The 17,351-nt window shown below is 39.9% G+C and overlaps 2 protein-coding genes across 2 annotated transcripts; both read right to left on the bottom strand.

Annotated features, from left to right (window-relative positions):
- Nucleotides 1–2,096: 2,096 nt before the first annotated feature.
- Nucleotides 2,097–3,020, bottom strand: LOC101114553 (olfactory receptor 2D3-like). Its single transcript, XM_004016198.1, has one exon. It carries the CDS (start codon nt 3,018–3,020, stop codon nt 2,097–2,099), a length of 924 nt encoding a protein of 307 aa, XP_004016247.1.
- Nucleotides 3,021–12,312: 9,292 nt separating this feature from the next.
- Nucleotides 12,313–13,284, bottom strand: LOC101108857 (olfactory receptor 2AG1-like). Its single transcript, XM_004016615.1, has one exon. The coding sequence runs from the start codon at nt 13,282–13,284 to the stop codon at nt 12,313–12,315; it is 972 nt and encodes a 323-aa protein (XP_004016664.1).
- Between the last annotated feature and the right edge of the window lie 4,067 nt (nt 13,285–17,351).

Genomic DNA, 17,351 nt, shown 5'->3' with positions numbered 1-17,351 from the left:
TACACGATGCATTCAATTCAGCAAGGACCTTGTCACATATAATGAACAGCACTGGGTGCTCATAAAAGGCCATGGACGTGGAAGCTGGAATTGCCAGAAGTCAGTGTGGCAAATTTGACTTTCATGAGGGCTTCTCACTATTCCTGGCTTATGCCATCCTTCACCCACAATCACCTTGCAGATGCCTAAAGAGAAGGTCATGAAGTGAGAGCAGAATTCCAAGTGGAAATTGTTCAGTAAAAGATAAGTGCTTCCATAATCTTCTCACTTTGTGAAAGGATGATCTGGCTATGGTTAGCAGCACTCATCTTCATATGACAAGAATCCCTACATACGGCTCCATAGCAGGTAGGTGGGGGTGAGTCAGGAGGTACATGTAAGTTTGGAAATGGAGGAAAAAGGAATGGAATGAGTTTGCGTCATGGGACCTCTGCCAAGAGAAATGGACAACCATGAGGGCAAATGGGCAGCATTGAGATGGTCCCCAACTATGTTTCATAGCTCACAAGCCCTGAAACAGGCCATGGATGTGAACTGGGATTTCTCACACTTACCAATGAAGCATTAAGAAATTTCACTTAAAACTTGCAGTTAGATCTTTGCTGTTGTTCACTCAGTCATGTCCGACTTTTTGTAACTCCATGGACCACAGCACACCAGTCTTTCCTGTCCTTTACCATCTCTGGGAGTTTGCTCAAACTCCTGATTTTTAGAGTTCAGGGCAGGGGAGAAGAGGACGGTGGATTTTCTTCTAAGGGAGGGGCAGTGTGCCAGGCTGGAAGTTGATTAGAAGCTACAGGTCTGTCAGTGATGCTGCTTCTGCTCTTACAGAGGGTTATAGCAGAGTTAGAAAAGACCAAAGGCATCCTTTCATCCTCAGAGCAATCTTCACCTTCTAGGATTGCTTGTCATATGTCAGTGATTCTCTTCCACTTTCCAAAAAAGAGGACTGATGGGTGTTGGCAAGTCAAACCTGCAGAAGAGGGGAGAGCATGTCTGAGGCGGAGCAACTGTGGTATATTGGTGTCACAGGTAAAGGACCTGAGAGTTCTGATGTAGGCAATGTTCCTCTCCATTCTAGTTCCCTTAGCCAGCAACGATGCTTGGAGAGAAACTGTGCGTGATATACAGAAGATGTATCATATTTACTGGAATCTGAGGTCCCACACATTATCGTCTGAGCCAACAACGCCACCATGTGCAGCTGAATTGGCTATAGGAGTGTTTTGAGACTGCAGGAAATGAAACAAATAAAAAACCAAGAGTCCAGTATCAGAATTTCAGGGTTAAAAAAGTCATTAATATCTTCTCACTAGAACTTTTAGAGTCTAGCATAGGACTCCAAGATGTGTAGAAGACTGTATTTGATGTTAGCATTGGAGGAGACTGACAACCAGCAGTGAAGTTTAGAATCAAAAGGTAATATCACTGGGTGAATATGGATTGCTGCTGCTGCTGATGCTAAGTCGCTTCAGTCGTATCCGACTCTGTGCGACCCCATAGAAGGCAGCCCACCAGGCTCCGCTGTCCCTGGGATTCTCCAGGCAAGAACACTGGAGTGGGTTGCCATTTCCTTCTCCAATGCATGACAATGAAAAGTGAAAGTGAAGTCGCCCAGTCATGTCTGACCCTCAGCGACCCCATGGACTGCAGCCCTCCAGGCTCCGCCATCCATGGGATTTTCCAGGCAAGAGTGTCGGAGTGGGGTGCCATTGCCTTCTCTGGAATATGGATTAGTACAGTGTAAATAAAGATCCTATTCAATATTTTTAAGTATTCATATAACATAATGTATAATCAAGATAATATTATATTATGCAATATAAAAGCAAAGATCTATTTTACTTGCCTCATAATAATAATAATAATAATCTATTATGAGGCAAGTAATCTATAAATACAAAGAATAATCTAGATCAAGATGCAATAGACAAACTTGAAACATTCTAGATGTACAAGGGCACCTGTATATGCCTTACTGATGTATCAGCCTAGAGACACTCAGAGAGAAAGCTGTTACAGATGTTGAATCATTTTAACATGTCTTCATCCCCATGATGGCATGTCAATACAGAGATCACTGGCTCTAAGGGACTCTATCTTCCAAATACTTTTCTAAATGCCTGCTTAACATCTTTGTTCCTTAGGCTATAAATGAATGGGTTCATCATAGATGTTATGACTGAATAGAACACTGAGATCACCTTATCCCCCTCATTCATTTTCTTGGAATTTGGAAGCATATAGGTAAATATTGTTGATCCATAGAAGAAGACAACAACAATGAAATGGGAACCACAAGTAGAAAAGACCTTGAGTCTCCTCTCCCCTGCCCATATCTGAATCACAGTGGAGATAATATTCCAGTAAGAGAAAAGGATAAGGGAGAGAGGACCGAGGAGAATTATCACACCCATGGCAAAGATGACCATCTCAGCTTTGTAGGTTTCTTCTGAAGCCAACTTCAAGAGTGCAGGAGGTTCACAAAAATAATGATTAATTATGTTCTGGCCGTGGTATGAGAGATATAAAGTAAATGTTGTATCTACTAGAGACACAAGTGCTCCACTAGTCCAAGATCCTATGGACAGCTGAACACAAATCCTCTGGGTCATGAGGGTGGAGTAGTGAAGCGGCTTGCAGACAGCCACATAGCGGTCGTAGGACATCACTGCTAGCAGGGAGCTTTCTGTACACCCTGCTACTAGGAAAAAAATCATCTGAATAGAGCACCCAGACTTGGAAATGGTCTTTCTTGTTACCAGCAAATGGAATAGCATCTGGGGGACAATTGTTGTCGAGAAAAGGAGATCACTAAACGACAGGTTTTTAAGGAAGAAATACATTGGTGTATGCAGTTGAGAGTCAATATGAATTAACAGTATGATGAGCAGATTCCCAAATACAGTCAGCAGGTAGATGATGAGAAATATCACAAATAGCACAATCTGGGTCTGTTGATCTGCAGAAAGGCCCAGCAAGATGAATTCAGTCAGATAGGTTTGGTTTTTTGTACCCATGGATGTTTATTCCTGTCTACACAATAAGCATCAATAGAGCTCTAAAAACCTGACTACATTTGAGCATCAGATCCTGAAAATAAAGATCTTACTGGAATAAAAAATGTATTTGATTTTAAAAAATTCTTATAAATATTTGACATGAATGTCTAAAAATTTCCACCACAATATTTCTACTGAAGCTGTCTAAAAAGAACACTAACATATTATGTGTATATGAAAAATTATAAAGTTTTCTGCATTTAGTAGAGAACCCAGGTTTTTATTTTTTGTAGTTTACTGTTTAGTCAGCAGACGTTCACTTTTATTTCATTAAGAAGCAGAACAAATAATTAATTTTTCCTTTGTGATTCCAAGAGATGCCTTATCATCCTTCCAAGTAGAAAGTAAATTTTATGAGACCATTTTATATGATTTTATAATCCACAGTCCTGATCATGTCCTAAATTCTTCACTGGATCTGAGAAACAAGGTTTAATGGAAGTGCTCAAGAGTAAGGCATGATCAGACTTCTGCATGAGAGAGGCAGGACAGTGGAGACCAGTTCAGACTGAGGCAGCACCACACACTTGGGAAATAGGGAGGGCCTTTTGTGGTGACTCAGTGCAGCCACAACAGCTGCCTACAGAGTTGCAGTGTCTTATCTGGCATAACCATGTTTGCGCTCCTTCATGCTGCAGATGTATCAGAAATCCCATCAGTCGGAGAGGTGCATCAGGCACTGGTTCAATGCTCTGCAGCCAGGCAAGAAACACTAGGCAAAGTCTATAGCTTTACCTCAGGAACAAGCAAGGAATAACCTGCTGAATCCAAGCTCCTGGGGAAAGAGTTTAGAAAGACTTAGGGAAGGTAGCAGGGTCATGGGCAAATGTCTAGGAATCAGGGCTGGAGTCTGATATTCCAGGGAAAGGCTGAAGTACTAGTCCCAGAAGTGCCCTTTACAATGAAGGAGATGTCAGGGAAGAAAGTCAGCTACCTGGCAGGGACTTCTTGGGATGGGGCGGGGGGTGGGGGTGGGTAAACTTGAAGACTGCCAGCATACAAGGGTTTGTTTTCAAAGATAAAACCACACATCTAACTGGCAATATAGGACAAATGTGGCCTGATCAGTTGTGACTGGACCACCTGCTCATGACCTGCTAAGTAGGACTCAAAGACCACATGGTTACAGTGAGGTCTCTATTCATAAATATCCAGATGGAAATGCAATGGATCCAGCCTGAACCAACTGTATAATATATTGGCCTTGAGGGACCAGGAAGGCAGAGTCAGGAAATAATTTGAGGAATTGCTAAAACAAAATGAGGAATATCTTTTCCACTGATACAATGGAAAGGGAATACACAGAGAATCATTGATAAACTGCCACCTCAGTAGCCAAAATAATCCACTACTGATTTCATTTCCCAGTGATTTCTGATAAGCACATTTTTTTCACTGCTTCATCATTGTAAGTTTACTTGTAACAAACTGTGCATATTTCATGTGTAAAATTTGATGAGTTTTGATATATGTATATAACTACATGTTTTTTTTTAAGTTCTCATTAATTTATACATAATTATTTGTTTACAAGCCTGTCTCCCAGGCTAGGTTTTATGTTTCTTCAGTGTAAAAATCCAATCTCAATCCATATAACTGCATCACCCAGTATATAGCAAATTTTTAGGAAATGTTTACTGACTGAATTAGTATATGAGTGACTGAATACATGCAGAAACGAATAGATTCCTCTCATACTCACAGGCACTGTCACAAACCTGCACTCAAACACTCCTAAGCTAATAATCCTTTTAAAAGCATAGTATGAAATTTGGAAGACACAGGTGATGCAGGTCCAGCTTCACGGTATCTTTGGGATGGGGAGATCCTGTGACCACGAAGAGGGAGTGACACTAGGTGTGACCACCTGGTATAAGAGAGAGGCGTCAGTGGTAGCTGTTCCTCTTCTGGTAGAAATAGGAACAGACCCTCAATACACATCCTGTTCTCTTTTTCATTCTTACCCATGAGAGCAGATGTGCAATGTGGCAGCAGCCTGAATACTAGGTACTGGAGCAGGAAGTGTGCACACACCTCACACTAGCACTCCTGTGATTGGACTCTGCCCACCTCCCAGATGATGCCTAGTACGTTACAAGAAGCTCTGTCTTGTGTCCTACGTATTTTCCTATGAGTTCAGTGGGAATCACCCAGAGAGTGTGGAAAAGGTGAAACAGGAAGAGAACACCTATGTAGCAGGGATGAAAGGTAAGAACACAGGAAGATTCTTATAGTTGAAAAGGGGTATCGAGTTTGAGAGACAATAGGTCTTTTGATTTCTTGTGCCTTTTAGCACACAAACTGACCACCTCGGTAAGTGCCTAGTAGCAAGATTTCTAAGAGTGAGAATTCATGAGAAGAAAGATAAAGAAAAATCTCTTCTCCTAAATAGACTGTGGATTGTAAAAAATAAAGACATAGCCCTTCTCCCAGGATAAACCTTGGTTCTGCAGAGAGTTGATGCCTTCAGCATCTTCCTCCTTACCTGGAGACCAAGGATGAGTTTGTTCTAGAGATGGGGAACTGTAGGTAAGTGGACATGCAGTGAGTCCAACAGAGTGAGATCCAGATATCCAAGCTGCACATCCAGAGTTTGGTTTTGTATGACAGTGATTCTCAGTCTTCTTTCCTAACAGCTGGGTATGAAATGGACATTTCTGTGGATTCTATTTCAATCTCTGACTGTTTTCTTGGGTGCATTTTACACTACTTTTTAAGCACCAACACTGAATTGAGTCTTTCTCTGAGAGGATCATAAAAGATGAGGTCCTGAGAGATGATGCCAGCAGGAGGTCCCCAGGGTATCACTGAGCATAGCTCCTTCTAGTATCTCTACACAATGAGATACCATGGGATCTTTTGTAGATTTTTCTTTCTTCTGTTTATAATCATAGAGTTCTGTGAATATCCTCTAATTCCCAGACATTTTCTAATTAAAGAAAAAAAATCTATAGGCTCTGGATATGAGAAAGAATCAAGTCTTTCTTCCTGGGAGCAGAAGCAATATGTAAAATATATGCCTGTTGGCATTTGTCCATCCTTTAATTTAAATCCTTAGAAAAATGGAAATATGCATCCTTTCCCATATTTCTCATTTTAGCTGCTTTTAAAATTATTGTTAATCTGAGGATATTATGGCTACATTTTACAAAAGCTTAACTCATCTTAGAAAATAACAGGTTTGAGATACTTTGTGTAAAAATCAAATGTTTGAACTATATGCTAAAGACAGATCCATATTTTTCTGAAACATGCTACATTTAAACTACTCAATGCTTTATTTACTCATTGATATTTAGTTCTTTTTAATAAAAGAAAAATACTGTAGTCATTTATTATCTTTGCTACTAAATTTTCCCATCCATCTTTCTTTCCCTTTTATTCTGGCAGTAGGAAAATTATTTATTTATTGCTCAGAGGTAATTTTTTAAATTTATTAGTCAAGTTATATTTCTCATTGTAATTTTTTTGTTGAATATAAAGAAACTGCATTCTTTATATTATAGATATGTGATTAAATTTTTCTTACCTTTCTTTCTTGTTTTTACCTCTTTTTTCAATCAAATCATTATGTATTCTGGTTTATGAAATCTCCTTGTGATTTCATATATCCTTACAACTATCCAGAGAAATGGGACTAATTTACTCTCAAATTATCTCCACTACATCTTTGTTGCTTTTTCTTTATTCAAATCTGTTTGTCACATTATATTTTCAGTTTGTGAGTATATTGTAAAGAAAATTTTATCTTTCTTTTTTAAGTTAATTTTTAAATTGAGGAATAATTAAAATAATTATTTTAATAAATAATATTGTGTTAGTTTCAAATGTACAGCAGAGTGATTTTTTGCAGAATATATTCTTTTATAGGCTATTATAAGATATTTGGTATAATTCTCTGTGTTATACAGTAAATACTTGTTGCTTACCTATTTTATGTATAGTAGCTTATATCTGTTAATCCCATACTCCTAATTTGTCCTCCATACCCCATTTTCCTGTTTGGTAACTGTAATTTGTTTTCTATGTCTATGAGTCTGTTTCTGTTTTCCACAAAGATTCATCTAGATTATTTTTTAGATTTCTCATGTAACTGATGTCATATAGTATTTATCTTTCTCTGTCTGAAATATTAATCAGCCATAAAAATATTGCCATTTGCATCAACATGGATGACACTAGAAAATATAATGCTTAGTAAGATAAGTTACACACATATATAATACAATTTGAAAATATTTCACCCATTGTGTTGTAGGTTTCCCTATTATTTTTCTGATGGTTTCCTTTGCTGTGGAGAGGAATTTTAGTTTGATGTAGCCCTACTTGTTTATTTTGCTTTTGTTGTCTATGTCTTTGGTCTGAGATCCGAAAGATAATTGCCAAGACCAGTGTTAAGGAATTTCACCCTATGTTTTCTTCTAGGAATGGGAACATATTTAATCAATTTCAACTTTATAATTGTTGGAGTAGAATATTAGCTATTGGAATATCTTATCCTTAGGGCTAATGGGTGAAGAAAAGTCTTATGATGGCAATTATAGGAACAATCAAAGTCCAGGGACTTTTGATCAGGATTTATTTCTCACACAAGTTATTTATATTTCATCTGGGAGTAAAAACTCTTGTTGTGTAAATCTTGGGGTACACACATACACACACTCATGGGCACACATATCTGATTGTGTACTTACTGATTGATTTATTTCTTCTTTTGATATGTGCCAGGAGCCAGCCAGCGTGAGGAATCCCACCTGTGACAAGGTCATGCAGCAGAGATCTGATGGGCAAGGTCGAGTCAGATCTCAGGTTTTCCCCCTGGTATTTCCTGAGCATGTACCCCCAAAATAAGAATATGCCTGCCTTATTGTATTGTACTTTTTCACTCTTCTGACACACTCTGGAAAAAGTCAACTCAGGGCTTTAGTCTTCTGCATTTGAAAGGGTGTTTCAATCCAAAAACCCCTCTGATGGCTTTCTAGCCTGCCTGCAGGACTCGTACAGGCAGGACTCGTACAGCTGCGCATGTGATTGTTTGAGGCCTCCCAACCCAGGAGGCAGAGGAAGCTTAAAACATCCTAGGAATGTAGGGGCTTCTGAGGACTCAAAATCATTAGAATAGGACTGATTAAAGGTTTCATTTGTTGAGCCAATACTTGCTGCCAAATTTTCATATCTTTTATATGTAGATATAGTTGGTATATAGAAAAACAGGTAGTAGACCTGGTATTAGCAACATTAGATCTTTGAGTTAAGTACTTTCTTTGTTATAATCCACTGCACCTTTGTTCTACAGGAATGTAACTTTATTTAGTACTTTGAGGGTGATGCAGAGTAAAGAAAAAATACTTCTAGGGAAAAGGAGTTTTCTGGTTGATGGACAATTATCCAGGAAGAGAGCCATAAAAATGTTAGCAGGCCTCTTGGCCAGAAGATAATGTAAACCACCTGGTATGCAAAAAGAAAGCTTTGCCTCAATGAGGGTCAGGACTGCTGCCCCTGCATAACTCTGCATATTCCATTATTTCTTTATGTACAACTTGGGGTATAGAAGCTGATTTTGAAAAATAGTTTTTGGAGTCTTGCACCGATGCTGGGCTTCCCCATGTCGTTCTTTTCTCCCCTTTTTCGGCTGAATTCCCATCTGGAGCGGGGAGGCTCACCACGTCTACTTACTTGCCCCAGTTGCTAAGATCCACGCAAAAGGGAGCCTAAGGTGGGGCACCCTTCGATATTCAAGTGGGTGCCGGTGGCCTAACGTAGATGGTGCAAACCTCTTGTCTTGAGGTTTTATTGGTTTTCCCCGTAAACCGTTATTCAGCATCCTTTTCTCTGCCTAAATTTCCTACTATACTATTTCTTCCTAATCTAATCTTATATCTCTAAATAAATAAGTTTTTCCTCACCAACACCATCCCCACTTCGAATCACCCTGGATCCACCGGGGCTGGACCACGGCAGATATGTTTCTCCTGTTTGTTATTTTTTGATAATATATCAAACACATATTTTGATATGTTTCTCCTGTTCCTGGAGAAGGGAATGGCTACCTACTCCAGTATTCTGGCCTGGAGAATTCCATGGACTGTATAGTCCATAGGGTTGCAAAGAGTCAGACACGATTGAGCGACTTTCACTTTCTTTCCTGTTAGCTATGTGCTGTGTGCTGTGCTTAGTCACTCAGTCGTGTCCGACTCTTTGTGACCCCATGGACTATAGCCAGCCAGGTTCCTCTGTCCATGGTGATTCTCCAGGCAAGAATACTGGAGTGGATTGCCATGCTCTCTTCCAGGGAATCTTCCCAACCCAGGGATCTAACCCAGGTCTCCCGCATTGCAGGCAGATTCTTTACCGTCTGAGCCAACAGGGAAGCCAAAGAATACTGGAGTGGGTAGCCTATTCCTTCTCCAGGGGAACCTCCCAACCCAAGAACTGAAGCGGTCTCCTGCAATGCAGGCAGATTCTTTACCAGCTCAGCTACCAGGGAGGCCCTCTGTTAGCTATAGATCTTCAAAAATATGTCACAATTCTATAGCGATGTGTATGGACTTTTTTCATTCACAGTTATTTCATTGATGCTACTTTGTTTTTACTTTTGTACAATCAACAATATTACATTTTTACAATGATGTCAAAGGGTAATTGAACAATACAGCTCACTGACTATTTCTCTGTTAAAGGCAGCTGAAAATTAGGGCAATATTCACTCATTTAGCACTGAATAAAGATAATTTGTCCAGCAGAAACAAAAGAGAGACCATTTCTAGTTAGAAAATTTAATAGTTGTATAATATGGAAAACCATCAACGCTTTCTAAAAATCAGTCATTTTATCTGTGAAATGTGGATAGTATTTTTCCTGCTTTAATCTTTATAGTCCTAAAGGCTAAAAGTAACTAATATTTATATACCCAATAATAACTTTTAAAAAGCAGACTGTACAGAAGTTGCAATGAGGAATAGAGAAATATATATATATATAAGGAGAAGATTTTGATAAACCTTTCCCAATTCAAGACAGAGCAAATGGACAAAAAATAGCAAAAATAAAAAAGCTAAATATACAGTCAATTAAAAAGTACAAATATGTATCAAACTGCAAACTATCATAATAAAAATTATATCTCTTCCCAGTGTACATGGAACATTCACAAATATTGTTACAAACATAATCTCAATAAATTTCAAAGAAATAGTTACTATGCAAGCAGCATGTATATAACATTAGCTGTAGGGAATGGGAGTGAGAAGTTTGGAGAGGGCAAAAACACCAGCTAGACTTCTTGGGATAGATATTACTTCATAGGTTGATTTTTTAATCAGGCAAATATTTTATATAATTTAAAATAAAATAAAATAATTTAAAATAAATTCATAAAAATTGAGAGAAAAATGTAATAAACAGACCTAGCTATGTATCCAGATTGTGATGTGTGTGTGGTGAGACAAAACAGCTGAGGGCTGTGTTGTTGCCATCAGGACCTGGAACATTTGGTGAGAGGCAAAAAGATGAGACTAGGGAAGAGAAGCCAAGGCGTCGGTGGTATTGCTAATGCTAGATGGTGAATACGTAAGAATGTTATATGTACATATATAGAACTAGTTTATTCATATATATACATGCTGTGCTGTGCTTAGTTGCTTAGTCACGTCTGACTCTGTGACCCATGGACTTTAGCCTGTCAGACTCCTCTGTCCATGGGGATTCTCCAGGCAAGAATACTGGAGTGGGTTGCCATGCTCCTCCAGGGAACCCAAGTCTCCCACACTGCAGGCGAATTCTTTACTGTCTGAGCCACCAGAGAAATCCAAGAATACTGGAGTGGGTAACCTATCCCTGCTCCAGGGAATCTTCCCAACCCAGGGTCTCCTGCCTTACAGGAGGATTCTTTACCAGTTGAGTTACCAGGAAAGCCCTTATACATACATATGTATGTATATATTACTCGTGGATACATTATGCATTAAAATAAGGGTATATTATCTAGCTCCTGGTATTACGAAGACCAGTTAGTAATCTGCTATAGTAAAAGTCCAGGGCAGAGATAATGGTAATTGGGACCAAAGTGGAATATTTGAGTGTTGAAAACTGGGATGTTTTTAGGGAAAGAAAAATACCACAGAACTTGCTGATAGATTGGATCTTTGCTAAATCTTGTCCAAAGGAAATATTAGTCCTTTTTTTTTTTTTTCCCATGGAAAGGTATCTTTTTTTAAAATTTGTTTCCTTATGTAATTAGCTTCAAGCATTATAGAGTAGCTAAAAGTTTCCAGGCAAGGTAGATGGAACAGAGGGGTTCGTTTTAAATTCAGAATTTAAGAAATCTTCAAAGGGTCTGAGGCAGAAAGGAGTTAATAAAGGAAAAACAAGGTCACTGGGCAAAGTGTAAGTGGTGATGATGCAGATATTGGTAAGACTGCTTCCATTTCAGATGTTGATTTTGACCATTAATTCCTATTCAGGAGTACCAATCAGGGCTGAGGCTTTAAAGGAGTCTGTTCCCAGCAGGGAGCTCTTGAATTTAGATGCTCATTACCAAGTGTGCTGGCTGCTTTCACACATGACCTTTAAGGCATCGATAATTTATAATGTGATTTATTTGTAAATAATGTGAAAAGAAAGTACTTGACTGTCTTAATACAACATGAGTAGTTTGAGGAGTCGATGCAGAAACCAAGGCATAGGTCACTGATAAGAATTTTTTTTTTTTTCCATTGGCTAGGACTCTGATATAAACCTGGGAAGTTCTGCCCACAGTAAAGTATCTAGTATTATATGACTACAAATGCTCACTAATAAGAAGGTAAGAACTGAGAAATTCTGTCAATAGCAACAACTAAAATTCAACATTTGTATCTTCATTTTTCCTCTCTAATTTTTACTTCTGCTTTAAATTGAGCTGTCCAAAAAATCTGGCTAAACTTCTCTGTGATTAGGTGTAGGATTGTCATAGGGTAAGAAAAGAAAAAATACTGAAATAAAATGTAAGGTCACTCTGTCAGAACAGAAAAAGAATTTCAAGCATATCCTGGGATATTGATCAGAGAAATGAATGCTTCTTAACTATCAAAATACAGAGCTGATGGAGACAAAATTGTGTCTCTAAGACCAAATGAGGACTTAGATCTAATGTGGCAAATTTTCAGAATTTTCATAATGTAGAAGAACCACATAAAACCTCCAATTAAAATAAATAAATTTATATTTTAAAAAAAAAAACCAACAGCGGATATGAAGCACCATCTAGGAGTTATAGGGCTTCAATATGACACTGGCAGCCACCATCCTGGATAAGAGAAAACCTCCCTAATACTCTCCTGAAGGCCCCCATTACCTCCTTGTTTCTCAGACTATAGATGAGAGGGTTCAGTGCTGGAGTAATGATAATGTAAAATACAGAGAGGATGTTGTCCTGTTGGGGACTGTGGTGGGAGCTGGGCTGGACATACATAAACATGGCAGCTCCATAGTACATTCCCACCACAGTCAGGTGAGAAGAACATGTGAAGAGGGCTTTCTGCCTTCCCTCTCCTGAGGACATGTGGAGGACAGCAACTAGGACAAACGTATAGGAGGCAAGGATGGCAGCAAGGGAAGGCATGAGAAAGACGGACCCTGACACATACACCATGAACTCATATCTGGAGGTATCTGCACAGGCCAATTTCAGCAAGGGTGGGATCTCACAGAGGAGGTGCCTGATTTGCCGGGTCATGCAGAAAGGAAAATGCATGGTATATGAAGTGTGTATCACAGAATTCAGGAATGCCAGGGTCCAAGGGGTGGCCACCATGAGCCAGCAGATCCTGGGCCTCATGAGGACCATGTAGTTCAAAGGATGACAAATGGCCACATACCTGTCATAGGCCATGAAGGCCAGTAAGAGGCCCTCTGCACCACCCAGGGTCAGTACTAGGAACATCTGAAGGGCACAGCCCTCAAAGGAGATGGCATTCTCTCCACGCAGATAATCCACAAGTGTTTTAGGAATAACTGCAGATGTAAGCATCAAATCCATGAGAGAAAGCTGGCTGAGCAGGAGGTACATGGGCACATGGAGCCGGACATCCATTGTGATGACCAGAAGCAGCAGACCATTGCTGGTGAGGGCCAGCATGTACAGGACTGAGATTGTGGCACAGAGCAGCTCAGGAGACCCACTGTCAGTCAGAATCCCCACCAAGATGAAACCACTTTCCACGGTGGAGTTATAGAGCTCCATTCTGTGTGTGTGTGTGTGTGTTTTTTGTTGTTGTTGTTATCTGAAATTATGAAAAATCAGATAAGGTAGTTCTGATGTGGTCACTGGGGACTCCTTGCCTTTACAATGTTACAGCCCTTGATTGAAAGAAATTAGTTGCTCAGTTTATCCTAACATGTATTAGTCTTTCATTCATAAATTAAATCAAGTATGTACTGATAACATATTGTTAAAATAGCACATTTCTTTCCCATTTCTGATGTTTCCTTCAATATTAGGCAAGTCCCATTTGGGCAGTAATTCTGTATTTGCTCTGCTTCACCATCCCACTTCCTTCTCTTGAGAAACAGGAGCAACTTAACCAATGGGAAACATTAAAGGGAAAATCTAGGCATATAGACATACAGAGTGCACTAAGTCACTTCAGTTGTGTCCAACTCTGCGACCCCATGGACTGTGGCCCGCCAGGCTCCTCTGTCCAAGGGATTCTTTAAGTAAGAATACTGGAATGGGTTGCTGTGCCCTCCTCCAGGGGATCTTCCCGACCCAGTGATTGAACCCACGTCTCTTTATGTCTCCTGCACTGGCAGGTAGATTTTTTACCACTAACGCCACCTGGGAAGCCCAGACATATGGTATCCAGATTCTTTTTCCTTCCTTTCTCTTCAGGAGATGCATCTTCGAGAAGGCCTAACATATATTTCCCTCTCTCCCATCCAGGTTGTGAAACAATTGAGACAGGAGATATTTGTGCAGCCAAAACATCACCCTATTTTTCATAAAGCAGAAATTATGGGATGTAATTTCTGTGTTAGTGGATAATGGGACTTCCTAAACCAACCTCAAAATGAACATAATTACCTTTGCAGTCCCAAGCAAAGCAGGACCAGGTCAGTACTTCCCACTGAAGAAGGACTGGTGGAATAGGAGAACAAGAGATACATTGTATCTTCTAAGAAAAAAAGAGAATTTTATTCCGGCTCATTCTCCAATTAGATTAACTTCCTCCCTGAAATTTGAGAAGAAAGGAGAGAGTAGAGACTAAGGATTAGCGTTCAGCCCAGTTCAGTTGCTCAGTCATGTCCGACTCTTTGCAACCCCGTGAATCGCAGAACTCCAGGCCTCCCTGTCCATCACCAACTCCCTGAGTCTACCCAAACCCATGTTGCTGCTGCTGCTGCTGCTAAGTCGCTTCAGTTGTGTCCGACTCTGTGCGACCCCATAGATGGCAGCCCACCAGGTTCCCTCGTCCCTGGGATTCTCCAGGCAAGAACACTGGAGTGGGTTGCCATTTCCTTCTCCAATGAGTGAAAGTGAAACGTGAAAGTGAAGTCGTTAAGTTGTGTCCGACTCTTAGCAACCCCATGGACTGCAGCCTACCAGGCTCCTCCATCCATGGGATTTTCCAGGCAAGAGTACTGGAGTGGGGTGCCAATGCCTTCCCCATGTTACCTTGATGTAAAAGAAAATTTTGGAAGAGAGAAAGAACCATTCCCTCTCGTGCCTATTATGTGCCAGGCACTGTGCTAGCTCCCATTCGCACAGGGAAGTACGTAGTATATAAAATGCCAGACCACATTCAGTTACACTCATGAGGAGCATTGAACGGTAGGTGGAGAATTCCCTGGCTGTCCACTGGTTGGGGCTCCCCGCTCTCACGGCTCAGAGCCTGGGTTCAATCTTTGGTCAGGTAACTAAGTTCCCACAAGCTGCATGACATAGCCAATAAATAAATAAAATAGATGTAAATATAAATTGTGAAAAGCGTCCTAAAGCAAAAAAAAATGAACAGTGATTCTCATGTAGATTGGTAGTTAAAGAAAGCCTTCTGAGTCTGTGAATTTGAAGCTTAATTTTGACAGACAAACATAAATTACCCAATTGAGGAGGGATGAAGAGCTCCCTGAGCAATGGATATATAATATGCAGAATATTTGAAATAGGAAAGAGCTTGTAATTTCTAAGAAGCTGAAGTAAGATTGGTGAGGACGGTACTGACTGAGAGACACGTGGAGTGGTAAACATGTTCCAAGTTATGTTTGGCCTTTCAGGGAATATGGACTACTGTTGTTGTTATTTGTTAACTAAGTCCTGTCTGTCTCTTTTGCGACCCCATGGACTGCAGCCTGCCAGGCTCCTCTGTCTGTGGGATTTCCTAGGCAAGAATACTGAGGTGGGTTGCTATTTCCTTCTCCAGGAGATCTTTCTGACCCACAGATCGAACCCACCTCTCCTGCATTGCAGACTGATTCTTTACCACTGAGTCTCCATGGAATCCCATATAGACTATAGTTGAGAGCTGGGTTTTTTTTTTCTCTTTTTAAACGTTTTCTTTGGTATTGGGGTATAGCCAATTAACAAAATTGTGATAGTTTCAGGCAAACAATGAAGGAATTCCGCCATATATAAACATGTTTACACGCCTGTCCCAAACTCCCTAAACTATCCTTTCCCCTCATCCTTCTTCTGGCAACCATAAGCTCATTCTCTAAGTCCGTGAGTCTGTTTCTGTTTTGTAAGTTCATTTGTATCATTTCTTTTTAGATTCCACATATAAGGGGTATCTTTAATCTGTATACACAAGAGTGACTCATACTTTTAAAAGATAACTCTGATAGTCCCATGGAGGAGTACAAGTAGAAGATGGACAAGAACAGACCCAGGGAGATATGTGCAGAGGTGATTGTGGTCATCTAGGTAAGATGGACCAGGGACATGGCAAAGATATGATAGAGTCAAGATTCATGTTGGAAGTCGAATCAACAACAATTGGTGACTGATATGATTCTTGAGATGGAATTCAGTCATGAGGGGCTAATTTGGTAGGTGATAAATAGAAGAATTGAGTATGTTTAAGGGACTAGAAATTTTCATGAGAATGGAGAATCTATTTTTCTCAGAGTGAGTAGGTGAATAGAATGGATAGGACTTTATGTGAAAGCTTGGGATTCAAGGACTGTTTTCTCTTGCAAGGTGCATAGTTTGCTGATTCTTCATCAGCAAAATCAGTGTCCTTCTTACCACCACCAATTTAGCACTCACTCTCTTTTTGTTGATATTTTGTGATAATGATTTATACCTAATACTTTGACTTGTCTAAGACATTGTGAATAAAACACAAGGCAAGGTCAAACTCCTTGGCTTGAGTTATATCTTTCCTACTGATCACATGATCTCATTTTAACATGTAGCTGTCACATTTTTCTCGCTTGTAAAGTAGGAGTGATCTTAGCTCTATGCAACTGTTTCAGTGGTCTCATGATTTTTTTATTTTCATAACTATTTTACATGTCATATTTTAACATATTTTTATAGCTATAGTTACAGAGTTCAGTTCAGTTCAGTCACTCAGTCATGTCCGACTCTTTGCAACCCCATGGACTGCATTACACCAGGCCTCCCTGTCTATCACCAACTCCCAGAGTTTACCCAAACTCATGTCCATTGAGTCACTAATGCCATCCAACCATTTCATCCTCTGTCTTCTCCTTCTCCTCCTGTCCCCAATCCCTCCCAGCATCAGAGTCTTTTCAAATGAGTCAGCTCTTCACATGAGGTGGCCAAAATATTGGAGTTTCAGCTTCAACATCAGTCCTTCCAATGAACACCCAGGGCTGATCTCCTTCAGAATGGACTGGTTGGATCTCCTTGCAGTCCAAGGGACTCTCAAGAGTCTTCTCCATCACCACAGTTCAAAAGCATCAATTCTTCGGTGCTCAGCCTTCTTCACAGTCTAACTCTCACATCCATACATGACTACTGGAAAACCATAGCCTTGACTAGGTGGACCTTTGTCAGCAAAGTAATGTCTCTGCTTTTGAATATGCTATCTAGGTTGGTCATAACTTTCCTTCCAAGGAGTAAGCGTCTTTTAATTTCATGGCTGTAATCACCGTCTTTTCTGAATGTTGATAGATTCTCAATAAATTTAAAGTATGAGCAGTATACAGAAACCAGTTTACAGAGATTTTTGTTCAATTACTCTCTCTTTTTTTTTAATTGGTGGTAAAAAACAAACAACATGTGATCTACTCTTTTAAAGTTTTAAGTGTACAGTACAGTCAACTATAAGCACAATGTTGTATAGT

The sequence above is a fragment of the Ovis aries genome, chromosome 15, assembly GCF_016772045.2.
Source record: "Ovis aries strain OAR_USU_Benz2616 breed Rambouillet chromosome 15, ARS-UI_Ramb_v3.0, whole genome shotgun sequence".
NCBI classification, from domain to species: domain Eukaryota; kingdom Metazoa; phylum Chordata; class Mammalia; order Artiodactyla; family Bovidae; genus Ovis; species Ovis aries.
The sequence above is the reverse complement of the archived record's forward strand: the minus strand, read 5'-3'. Positions and strand labels throughout refer to the sequence as shown.

Coding starts and splice junctions, on each gene's coding strand:
- LOC101114553 (XM_004016198.1), bottom strand. CDS start 3,020: ATGGGTACAAAAAACCAAACCTATCTGACTGAATTCATCTTGCTGGGC.
- LOC101108857 (XM_004016615.1), bottom strand. CDS start 13,284: ATGGAGCTCTATAACTCCACCGTGGAAAGTGGTTTCATCTTGGTGGGG.